Consider the following 13,332-nt stretch of genomic DNA (forward strand, 5'->3'; position numbering starts at 1 on the left):
TTGCAGCGCCGATTTGATGGCCAGCAGTTCAGCAATAAAGATGTTAGTGTTATCTTCGACCCTAGTGGAGACCTGATGTGTTTTTACTCCGTTAAAATAGACAACGAATGCAAAAGCAGTTCTGAAGGTGTTATCGCTGCCAGTCTCCATCCTAGAGCCGTCGGTGAAAATCTCCAAACCCTGATCTTTTGGGAAATCATACCCCCAGGGCAAGGAGCGATACTTAGATGGGTGCAGTGGGGCTGGAGTATCAAAATTAATAATCTGTGTAGAGCACTCTGGGAAAACATGAACCAAATCATCCGTCCTCCAACCCCATCTCATCCTTTTGATAATAATGTCCTCGAGGATCTTTAGGTGAATTGGGACAATGCCAGCCAGTATCTGTATAGCTTCAGAGCTAACTGTCGAGTACGCCTTGGTAATGGTAAGTAGAGGGATCCTTTGGATTGATTTAAGTTTTTCGTTCATCCTTGTGTTATTTCTGTACCAGACACTGGCTGCATACAAAATAATACGCTCGCTTGCCTGGAGGTAGATTCGTTTAAGTATAAATGGGCTGAGCCCCCAGGTTGCCCTAGCAACTCTCCTTATCCCCTGATTGAATCTTTGGATCTTATCTCTAGTCTCGTTAAGATGGGGGATCCACGTCAAGCCCGGGTCGAGCAGGACTTCCAAGTATTTGAGTGTTCGTGTGTTTTTAATATTACTATTATCGTTTCTGTGCAGCTTAATACAGGGAAGTCTAGCAACCTTTTTATTGTTTTTCGGGAATGTAATTAGTTGTGTCTTTTCACGACTAAATTCAAGTTTATTTTGCTCGGCCCAGGCTGATAAATTGGTAAGGATGTGAGTCACCAGGGCATCAAAATGATAGAAGATCGAGCCACCGACCAGCACGAAGACATCATCCGCGAAAGCAATTAGCCTAAAATCTAAGCAATCAAAGCCAGGGAAGTGTGTAAAATCAATACAGTCACAAAAGTTAAAAATGGTATCGATGACAATGAGCCACAAGACCGGACCCAGGGAAGAGCCCTGTGGCACACCAATATTGATCTGCTTTTCCATGACAAGCTCGCCAGCATCATCATTAAAAATAACCTTCCTAGAATTCAGGAAACTAAAGATAGAACCCGAAATATTGTCCGGGATGCCTAGGTTATTGATATTAGCTTTAAGAACCCCCCAATCCGCTTTATTGAAAGCATTTTTGATGTCCAGAGCCACCCCTACCGTATGTTTACCCCTTGTTTTGTTTTCTGTAACGATCTCAATAACTGTTTTTATTGCGTCCTCAGTGCTCCTCCCAGATCTGAAGCCGAACTGGTTATTATTTAGGTAATTATTATTCTCAAGATGAAATGTTATTCTTTTAGTTAGCATCTTGTCGAGAATCTTGCCCCAGACCGAGAGGAGTGAGATTGGTCTGTAGGAACCTGGGTCTCTAGAATCTTTGTTAGTCTTCCGTATCAGGGCGACTCTGGCTGTTTTCCAGGGGATCGGGAAGTATCTCAAATTTAAGCATAATTTAAAAAGCAATAAAAGTCAATTGCTGTTTACAATAAATAGCTCCATAAAAATCTCATTTGGTATCCCATCAGGGCCCGATGATTTCCCCAGTTTGAGTCTCCCAATAACCAGTCCCAGTTCATCAAGAGTGAAGTCAGGGTCATCTACGCCAGTGGGACGAAATGTCACACTGTCCTCCTGAGTGCTCGGGAAGTGGTGCTCCACGATCTCCTCTATTGTCTCATTATAGCAATCAGTGATGCCGTTTGGAAAATTAATTGGATTATAAGTTTGCCTAATATTAACGTTGTTATTAGCAATTTTGTATGGCACCGAGAAGGCCTGATCGGTTGGCAAATTATTGATATACTCTCTTAGATGTATAGTTTTAGCCTGGATATTACATAACTAAAATTTTCTAGCCGAAGAAGTAGAAGGAACCCTTACAACAAGCAAGATTAAAGGTCTTATGTCTTCTGATAAATCCTTAAAGTCCGCATTAGAAAACTTCAATGCAAATTCCAAGTCAATTACTAAAAGTAAAAAACCTTCACCATTCTGTCCCTTTCTGTTCTGAAACTGCCAGACATTGGCCTCAACAGTGCAACTCTGTGACAGATATAGACACACGAATACAGAAATTAAAAGCTACGAATAGATTTTTTTTGTGCACTGGACGAGGACACACAAAACAGAGCTGTGCTCGTGAGGAAAAGGCTTGTTGTGTGAATTGCTGGAAAAAGCATCATGTTTCAATTTGTAAGAACAGTGTTGATCACCCAGGTACAACGTCTACTCATAAGATCGATATTGCTGCACGCTACGCTGTGCATTTGCAAACTGCAAGAGTTTTTATAACAGGCCTGACTGGTACTACAAGACTGACCCGTTGTCTTCTGGATGGAGGTAGCCAGTCTAGTTTCATTCATAATGATCTTGTTGATAGTTTGAAATTAGAAGTTATTTCTGCAAAATCATTGGAAGTGCATGGATTTGAATCTACAGCGAATGTTCCCCACATGAAACGAAAAGTAATGTTTAAACTATCAAGCATTTGGAATCAGTCTTCAGTTAATATTGAAGCATTTGAAAGTTCCAATGAATGCGCGTCACATCCATCTGTTCCAACTGATGTTTCACGGCTCTCATTCCAGAAAAAAAAGAAACTGGCTGACCCTTACGATAACTTACAAAATCTGCCTATGCAAGTTTTGATTGGTGCTGATTTCTACTGGCAAGTATTGAACCCTGAAGCACCGGTTGTGCTGTCAGAATCGCTTGCATTGGTTCCGTCACATTTTGGGTGGATTCTGAGTGGGCCTCGATCATGCACAACAGTTTCCACGTTAGCTACTGTAAATTACCTCAACACATTAATTCAACAAGAACTTATCAATGAAAGTGTACGTTGCTTCTGGGACTTGGAAACAATTCGAATTATCACTTCCTAGGAGAGAGAAATGTCTAAACATGATTCGACTGTTTTGAAGAACTTTCGTGACTCATTTAAATTACAGTGACATCTCACTTATGCACCACCTCTTTTATGCACCTTTTTCATTTATACGACGATTTTTATAGGTCCCAGTACATTAGATAGGAAAATAATGATAAACATCCTTCGTTTATGCGTCGCTCTAAAAGTCAATTTTTCAATTATGCGCCGAAATTTTAGGCTAACATTTTAATTTTTTAATTCTTTAAATATTTTTTCTTTTTTAAAAAAATGTTTTAAATTAAAAATGAAGGAAATAAGCAATCCCTGTTACAGCTGAAAAGAAATATATTTTGTTAGATCCTAATGAATTTGCTTCCCCTGTGACCTTTTCATTTTTGCTGTTTCTGGAAAGACATTCTTTCTAGAATTTTGAATAGGGTGTCTTATCTGTTACAGCAACAACAATGAAGGCCCATTCATCTCTTAGAAAATGAACATTCCTCTTGTCCAAAGGTTAGTTTTACTCCCATGATGTTTTCTAGAGAAAAAAAAAGACACCTGGAATAGAAAAGATGAAAGAGACCGCGATCACTTACTTGTAGTCAGATGGACATTATAAGTAAATAAAAGGAGGTGATCTGTTTAGTGACATTAGTAATCGAACAGCTTATTGTGCAGCATATTACAACGTCAAGTACTTTTCTTAGAAATTTATCATGTTATGTTTCACCCCCTCCCATAAAACTCAGATTTTTTGTGAAGAAGTGTTCATTTATATCTAACTAAAACTTGTGGACGATGAGAACGTGGTGGATGATACTGACGAGGATGATAAAGTTCCTCCAAATCACACAACAGTATTGGAAGCTTTAGACACTATTCGTGACTATTTACAATTTAATTTTGCTTCTGAAACCCCCCCTTATCCCACTTATATGAACAGGAGGAAACTGTTTTTGAAATACGTCGGCAAAAACAAACTTGTATTAAGATTATTTTGTAAGGAAATAAATTGTCTTAAGGTATGTTACATTTTTTCTTTGTATAATTATAGTACTAAATACCAAAACAGTATAAATATTAACATTTGATCTTTAGAAACATATTTATTCATATTGTCACTGCAATTTACATTGCGTTTTAGAATTTTGAAGTTTTTCACTTATGTGCTTCTTTCACTTATGCGCCTTTTTCTCTTGGCCCCTTACACCGGTGCATAAGTGAGAGTTCACTGTAGTTGATAATCGTAGGGTCGTATCATTACCTTGGAAAGCTATGGTCTCAACATTACCAACAAACAAAACAACTGCTGAGAACAGATTTCAATCGCTGAAAAAAGACTGACATCAAATGAATCTTTCCCAGTACGAATCTCCCAGTAGAATCTGCCCAGTACGAAAAATGCATGTTGAATTACATTGAACAAGGACATGTTGAAGTTTGTCCATCTGCAGATGAAACAGAAAACACCGTCATCCTATCTGTCACAGCATGCAGTGAAAAAGAAGCAGCAAGATGATATAAAGTGGAGAATCGCCTTTGACGCCTCATCACATGCTCCAGACATGTCATCATTAAACGACTCTTTAGAAGTTGGTCCCAATCTACTACCTGAGACTGTTGGTTGTCTACTGCATAAATTTGCCCTAATCTGTGATGGTAAACAAGCTTTCCTACTGTTGGTTTTGCATCCAAAGGGCAGAGATGCAGCGAGATTCCTCTGGTACAAACAAACGAAAGGCTCTTTCAAAACAGCCACAATTACGGATGAAGTAACTACATACAGATCCACTCGCTTACCATTCGGACTGCCCTGCAGCCCTTTTCTGTTGTGTGCCATCACACGAGAGCTAGTCGCTAATCATATAAATGACTTCCCTACTTCTGCAGCCTTCTGAGATAAACGCCTATATATGGATGATTTTGTGGTTAGACTAGAAACTGAATTACAAATAATGATATTACAAAAAGAAATCAAAGATTTGATGTCACTCATAGAACTACCGATGGAAAAATGGACTACTAACTCTATGAAGCTTCAACACTTGCTAGAAACTAACAAAGAAAATTTCAAGACCGAAACTACAGTTTCGGGTATTGGATAGAACACGAAAACTGATACCTTGAGCAACACTTTCAAGACTTCACTCTGTGCTTCTCTAGATAAGCCACTTACTAAGAGGTGGTTACTCCGCTGTGTTGCAAGTTTATGCGATCCCTTAAGGCTGTTTACACCATTTACGATAATTGGAAATATACTCTTTCAAGATACTTGGGGTCTCGGAATCAATTGGGATGAAATCTTGCCGACAAACTTAGCTACTATGTGGCATACAATTACAACCCAGCTCGATGCCATCTGCTCTAAAGAAATTCCTTGTTACATAGGAATTTCATCGTTTGATTCCTTTAATATTCATATGTTCTGCGATGCATCTGAGCGAGCTTATGGCGCGTTTTTGTACGTAGTTGCCTCTCATAATAATCAATCAAGTATCCATTTAGTATGCAGCCGCAATAGACTTGCACCAATAAAGAGAATTAGTCTTCCACGCTTAGAGTCATTAGCAGCTGTGATTGGTACCAGATTGCTGAAATATTTTTGCAATGAAACTGAATTGTCGCCATCTACTGCCACATTATGGAGCGACTCTGAAGTCACCCTTGGTTGTATTCGGGGTAATCCTAACAGATGGAAAACATTTGTGTGCAACAGGGTAACAGAAATCATTTCATACACTGACCCCTCACAGTGGAGGCATTGCCCGGGACAAGACAATCCAGCGGACAAACTTTCAAGAGGCATACAACCATCTACACTGAAAGACCTCAACATCTGGTGGAACGGCCCCTCTTGACTGACTGAACCCACAGAAAGCTGGCCAGATTCTAAAAAAGATTACTCTCATAATTTGGAGGTAAAGAAAAATAAAGAACATTAAATTAATAATTCAAACATTTCATGTTACTACTTTTCAACCCATCATCAACGCAAAGGACTACAGCTCCTACTTCAGACTGCTACGTGTAACTGCATGGATTCTACACTTTATCTCGAACTGTAGATCTCAAGGCAAGAAAGTCGGATAACTTGACACTGCAGAAATATATGATGCTAGAAATTACTGGATACAAATGGTTCAGAAAGAGTCATTTTCGTTACAATGCGAAGCTTTGTCAACATCCAAGTCATTGCCAAAAAATTCAAAGATTACAAAATTCAACCCACTATTTGAAAATAAGTTTATACGTGTTGATGGTAGATTACAGTTTTCGAGTTTATCAGAGTCCCCAAAACATCCAATTTTGCTGGACGAATCTCATCATTTCACAAGTCTGCTGATACGTCAAACACATATCAAAATGCATCACCTAGCTGTCAGAATAGTGCTTTCAGAACTGCGTTAAAATTTTTGGATTCTACGAGGACGTCAAACCATCAAACATGTGATTAACAAATGCTTACCATGCAAGATGTCACGAGCAATTCGCTGGACTCAAATTGAAGCTCCTCTACCAGCTGATAGAATTTATCCAGCTACACCATTTTTCACCACAGGAGTTGATTTTGCCGGCACTGTACATGTTCGCACTTTGAATTCTTCGGATACAGCTTACATTGTACTGTTTACCTGTGCAACGACCAGAGCCATACATCTCGAACTTGTGTCAGGTCTTTCGACAAACAAGTTTCTGTTAGCATTGCAGCAATTTCTGGGTCGAAGATGACTACCACATACCATCTATAGTGACAATGCTGCCACGTTCCACGCTGCAAATAAGAAGCTAATACTTCTATGGAACACTCTTACATCAACTAAAGTACAACAGTTTTACGGTCATAATGGCATAATTTGGAAGTTCATCGTACCCAGAGCGGCTTGGTGGGAAGGTTGGTGGGAGCGCCTAATCGGATTAGCGAGAAATTATCTTCGTAAATCTCTTGCTCGGGCACTATTGGTTAAAGAAAATCTATCAACTGTACTAGTAGGGATAGAAGCCGCCCTTAACAGCAGACCCATTGTATATGAAGAGGGAGATGAAAACAATACAGAAGCTTTAACACCGACATATTTCCTAACGGGTAGAAAGTTAACATAGATACCCACAAATCTGAATAACAATCCAAGACTTGCGAAACTCTACAAACAACAACAAGATGTGTTGGATGTATTTTGGAAAAGATGTTCCAAAGAAGATCTGCTGCAACTTCGCTCTTATCACCAAGTTCGTAATATTCATAAATCCTTCAACATACATGCAGGAGATCTTGTGCTACAACAAGAAGATGTCAGACCCAGACACGTGTGGAAGAAAGCCCGAATTACTAATCTAACTAAGGGACGTGATGGGGAAATTCGAGCATGCGTCTTAAGAGTGGATGGAAAGGCTATAACTTGACCTATACAATTGGTCATCCCTCTTGAGGTTGACTAGGTTGGGGAGGATGTTCCGACATCAAATAAACAGTCAGTTTGAATAATTGTTTTAAATCGTCAGCAATATAATAACTGCGACTCCAGCTGGTTGTTAGGCAACCAAACTACTTTTTCTTGTTATTATTGTTTTTGTTTATCGTTCGTCTGTGTATGTCTGTGGAAATAAAAGAATGCAAAAACTAGCAACTGCAATGCAGACCATTACTGCAAAAAGATTCTCGGATAAGCATGTTATTGTTAAGTAAGTTTGAATTTTAGCATTAGTTTTAGTTCTAAAAGTTATGTTTTTTCCATTTTTTTCAGACCAATATAAGTATGTCAAATCTATCTACTCGCTATAAATATAATTGGCTGACGTAAGTTTTAAACATTTTTTCATTCTTATAAAACGACGCTTGTAAATTTTCTTAAAGTAATTGCTTTCATTTTCTTGATTTGTTTCAGAAAGTAATATTTAAACAAATTTGTAAATGGATGGTAGTTGAGGCCAGTGGGTAAGAAGATTAGGGACAGAGCATTTTTTATTCTTTCAAAACTTGGTTTTTTTTTCAAAGTTCCAGTTACTTTGGCTACATCGCTTAAAAAACTTTTATAAAAAAATTTTCAGAATTAATTAGATTTTAAAATTTACTTTTTTGAAAGCATTACTTCGCTTAAAACAAATTCTTTCTGATTATTCAGTCCAACACCTGCAGGGATTTCTCATAATGATCTGTCAATGGATTTGCCACGGATTGGTTTCACACACAGCAAAAATATCAATCGACATAGCTAAAAGGTTTTTATGCGAATATATTCTTTTATTATTTTAATACACAATTAACTAAATGTTTTCGAAAAGAATTTAATTACATTTGTCAGATATCCGTTGTTTTTATTCAAATATTTGTTTGCCTGTTAAGGCTGAGGGATGCGATTATTCTTGTTTTCCAGTGGCGCCATCTATGGCCAAGAATTTCCAAATATGCGTTTAATTTTTTGAATAAATAAATAATACTTCATATTCTTTTAATGCTATTTACTAGATTAAAAATAGTTTTAAAATATTTATTAGAAACATTAGAATTCCATTTAATTAGTTTATATTAAACTCAAAATCATCCTTTTTGTTGTAAAAGTTTTGTATTAGTCGACAATTCGGATATTTTATTTTAATACTTAAGTCCAAAAAATTAAATTTAATATTATCGTTCATAAAAATAAATTTCATTATTGTATAAAAATAAGTTAGCGAGAAGTAACGAAAATTAGATGCTTGTAGTATTCCATCTATTTAATTAAAGATTAAAAAACATGCTGATATTTGAAAATTTAAAAAAAAAATTTGCTTTTTTGATGCACCTCAAACTATTGTATTGGCTACATTAATGCAATAATAGAAATCACTATTTTTGCCTGGATTGGAGATCGATCGTTCTCTGATTCAGGTCAAAATTACGATCTATGGATGAATGAATGGATGTATGAATGAGTCCGCCTTATAAACAGGTGTGATGTATGGTGTGACGAAGTCGAATTCTTGGCCATAGATGGCACCACTGAAAAACAAGAATCGCACACTCTGCCTTAAATTTGCTCGGTTTCACCAAGCAGGCTTGTCCGTGTGGCAAGTGGCATTAGAACCAACCAACCAAGTATTCTTGCGGATATAATAGTAAGAGTTAATCATGAGATTATATTTTCACTGTTAATTTTTATTTTTTTTTCTTGTCTATACAAGAGGTAGCTGTTTTCTCTGAATTATATAACATTAGATTTTATATTTTCTGTTATTATTTTGCGTCGTTTTTTGTAATAAGCAAGTGGAAGATTTGGATAAAAGCAAAAAATTTGGTGATACTTTATTTTACTTTATTTTCTTTATTATTCTGAAGTAGTAAAACATAGAACAACAAATTAATACGGTTATTCCACGCATAATTTACTTTGTTAACAATACAGAAATACTAAATAAAATTAAATTAATTCTGCTACCATCCATTTTTCTCCCTCTTTAACTCCTGTATTTCGTGTCCAGCTACTTTTTATGAATGAAAGTTTCAAATTTAACACAGAAATTAAACTTGAGAATCTAACTTTTGACAATTTCTTTTTCTCTAGACAATGAGTTTTCTGATAAATTGTATATCATTAATCATTTTCAAGTGTTTAATTTTTAATGTAAATGTATTCCCAATTTTTTTTAGAAATGAGCCAGTTTTATCAAAATTAGCTTATGAAACATATTTTATACTCTCTATTCAATTGTAATTTCACACTTATCATACATTATAAAGTTGTATAATAAAAACCACACTATATTGTTGAAAAGTTATATTTCATTTAAATTTTGTTACAATTTTAACTTTAAAAAAGGAAAATTTCTTACCATCTTGAAATATAACTTCATATAATTATTTATTTCCATAAAATAAAACTGTAGTTTTATTTATTCAAGATTAAAATAAAATTATTGTTAAAGCACCACTTTTTGTAATAATAAAAGAGTACCCTTTCACAAAAAAGTAGCACTTTACTAAAAGTAAGGAAATATATAATTTTTTTTAAGTTCGATCCAATACTATTTAATTAGTTACAATACTAGAAAAAAGGATTCTGTACTCTATCGTTTTCTAGCACGGATGTATTATATTGCTTCTTTCTGAGGTTAAATATTATCGTTTTACTACCTGGTTAATATATACACCGAAGCGCCATTACATTATGACCACCCTCCAGTAGTATGGTGTGGGCAATGTTTTCATGGGGCACATTAGGATCCATAATACTCATAGAACAATCCCTGACGTCTGTAAGCTACTTGAACATAGTTGCAGACCAGGTTCACCCATTCATGGCAACAGTTTTTCCTGCTGGGGATGATGTTTACCAACAGGATAATGCACCATGTCATAAGGGTCGAATCGTCATGGTTTGGATTAGTTCGAGGAACATTCCAGTGACTTTCAAGTCATGTCTTGGCCCCTTAAATTCACCTGACCTTAATCCAATAGAGCATTTGTGGTCCTACTTGGATAACCAAATTTGTGCTGCCATGCTACCCCCTCGTAATGTGAGGGAATTTCAAGGCCAGTTGGTGAGCTCTTGGTACCAGATACCTATCAGCACCTTGTGGAATCAATGCGGGTGCTAGCAGTTTTGAGGGCTAAAGATGGTCCCACATGTTATTAGCAGGGTGGTCATAATGTAATGACTCTTCGATGTATGTATATATATATTCTCAGGTATTTTCCAAATTGAATATCCGGTTGTGTTTCTAAGTATTAATTCCCTCTTCATTTTTCTCCAGGTTCGGTAACATACAACTGACAATATCTTTCAAGAAATTTCGACTGACCAGCATCTCTTACGAACCTAAAATGATGGTTTGTGTAATTTTCTCTAAGATGTGAGCTTTGTGTGCTCGTACTAAATTCTAGTGAAATTAAAGAAGTTTATAACTATTCGACCTATAAATTATTCATCTCATCTTTGCAATTAGCATGGGTATTTGTCAACAATCTGTATTAAAAAGCAAGTAGAATTTCAGAAATATCATAAATGGGAACCATTACTTGGTAATACCTTTAAGAAGAGCTTATCAATCAAATTTTTAAAAAATTCAATTAACCATCTGAAAGAGCAGTTGTAGCTATCGATAAGTTCGATGGATGGCATTCTTCTTTGAAACTAAACAGGATTCAAATTAGAGTAGAAGGCTAAGCTGCAGAAAAATGACTTTTGTCATCTAAGTGGTGGAATTTTTTTTTAACAAAATTGTTTTCACAACAAAACAATTCTTAAAATACCTATTAACTCTAATTTCTATGCTAAAAAATAATATTTAAAAAAGTAATCATAAACCTTAAAAGAAATATAGTCTATCAGAAACGCTTTTAATAATGACGCGCTATAATAAAAACACGCATAAAAACAAAAGACTTAATACATAGGCGAATAGAAAACCTCTTAATTTCCGAGTCATAAATAAATGATCAAAATAAATTTTTTTAAAAATAAAAAACCAAATAGAAACCAAGACAAAAATCAGTTTTAGTTTTTAAATGTAAATTTTAACTCTGAAAATCTCAATTCAACTTTCACACATTGCCGTAATTTTAGAAGAAAGTGGCGATAAAAGAATAAGTTCATTAGAAACGCTCTTTAAAAATTGCTGTCTCATAATAAAAAAGCTGATTAAAATCAAATTTAATTTTGAAAAATTGTTCTTACATTTTTGAATATGTAAATGGGTTTATTTTTTTCTTTAAAATTCTTGTGATAAATTGCTGAAATAATTAGTTTCTGTTGTAGAAAAGTTAAAGGGAGTATGTTTACGAAATTTCAACTCTGAATTTTATAAGGTGATTTAATTTAAATATGAAAATATAAAACAGCATTTCAAATTTTCTTGCTGGTTCATTTTATATAATCTCAACTCAAAGTAAACAGGAAAAATGGCAATAAAAATTAAAGACGGATACTATTCCGAATCCTCCAAAAATACTGAAATATATAAGTTATCCAAAATCAGGATCAATTGTAGATGAGTTTAAATCTAATGCAATTTTAAATTTGCTGATTCTTCTCTATTCGATAGCTTGCTTTTTTTATTTTATAATTATTAAAGAAACAGAAATGGGTATAAACTCTTTCTATATCACAATAATAAGAATTTTAATGAATTTGTTTAAGCATTAAGAAAAAATTTCGGAAAAACCAAGTAAATCGATGTACGAAAATTCTTTACAAATTATCCTAGTTGAGGTTAGGCGTCGTTTGTATCAATAAGTTACCAAATCTTGTAGTTCTTCCTGATTGGTGAAAGTTTTTGATCCGAAATGGCGGTCGAGTCGGCCTCTCTAATTCATTTAAATTAACTAACAAAAAAGAATTAAAGAATATGAAATGATTGAATAAAACCTCCAAACATCATTGATGTTATCTTGTAAATATTTGAAAAACCAGTATAGTCTACCTACAGAACAATCACTAGTATACTATTATAACAATTGATATTTTAATTAATAACCAATTAATATTTTAAATGATTAAAATTATTTAGGTGATCTTTGTATATTAGTTCTTATTCCATCTGTAATATATTCTTCTTATTCTTTTAATTGCTACATCTGAAGAAAAAAAGATAGCCTCTATTACAACTGTGTGTCTAATTGCCTTTCAGCTGTCCGATTTCTACAGCAACGTCGGTGGATACCTGGGTATCTGGATAGGAGTCTCGCTCATCTCCATTATGGACCTACTACGTAGGATTGTCTCCCTCCTCGTCCTCTGTGTCAGGAAGAGGAAAAAGAGCAAGAAGATATTCCTTCGGGTGCCGAGAAGAATGTCTAAGTTTTGAGAATCGCGCAATAACAAAAAAACCTTTCGTGTATCTTTAAGACAATGCAAAATTGTGTAACCAAATATGCAACTTTTATTATAAAAATTATTGCGCAACTCCTTGTGTCTTTATTGATACTCCAGCGAATAACACTTCACCCAAATTAGGAAGAAAAAATACAGTATGCATAACAATCATTTTAAAATTAAAGAATGTGAACGCACTGCTGCTCGAGAAGAAAACTCCGTGGCTGTGTATGGCGTGTAAACGTCACAGCCATTAGGCTTAGTTTATTATCCCTCAGAACTAATTTAATTGGATAACTGCAAGCGATGTCATGAGGGGGTGTCGAACCTTATTGGCTGTTGAATCGAGGCATAAACAAATGCCACAATTTACCAACGCGTTCAAACGCTTGCAGGTATCTAATTAAACTAACCCAATTATACAGAGTAAATTGTAATTTCTTATAGTGTTTCAGAAGGCTATAGTAAAATAACGAACAAATCTTTCACGAAATAAAGTAAATGGTAACGTTTTATTTACAGTCCCTACTTGTATAAATCACACCCCACCGCATACATCAATGCGATAAGCCAGTTTTCTTCTTACAAACTCCT

General features: G+C 35.2%; 1 protein-coding gene across 2 annotated transcripts in view; it reads left to right on the forward strand.

The window, feature by feature from the left end:
- The window catches only part of LOC107456042 (uncharacterized), a 55,975-nt gene extending 43,147 nt beyond the window's left edge, over positions 1-12,828 (forward strand). The window contains exons 13-14 of one of the 2 annotated variants that reach the window (XR_011636450.1): positions 10,679-10,754; positions 12,554-12,690. Coding sequence is in view for 1 of the 2 variants with exons in the window: in XM_071178908.1 (XP_071035009.1) it covers positions 12,554-12,730 (177 nt within the window). In the remaining variant the exon portion in view is untranslated. Of the gene's footprint in view, positions 1-10,678; positions 10,755-12,553 lie in introns of both variants that reach the window. The other variant, XM_071178908.1, reaches the window with a different exon arrangement.
- The last annotated feature ends 504 nt before the right edge of the window (positions 12,829-13,332 follow it).

The sequence above is a fragment of the Parasteatoda tepidariorum genome, chromosome 3 (assembly GCF_043381705.1).
Source record: "Parasteatoda tepidariorum isolate YZ-2023 chromosome 3, CAS_Ptep_4.0, whole genome shotgun sequence".
Classification (NCBI taxonomy): Eukaryota; Metazoa; Arthropoda; class Arachnida; order Araneae; family Theridiidae; genus Parasteatoda; species Parasteatoda tepidariorum.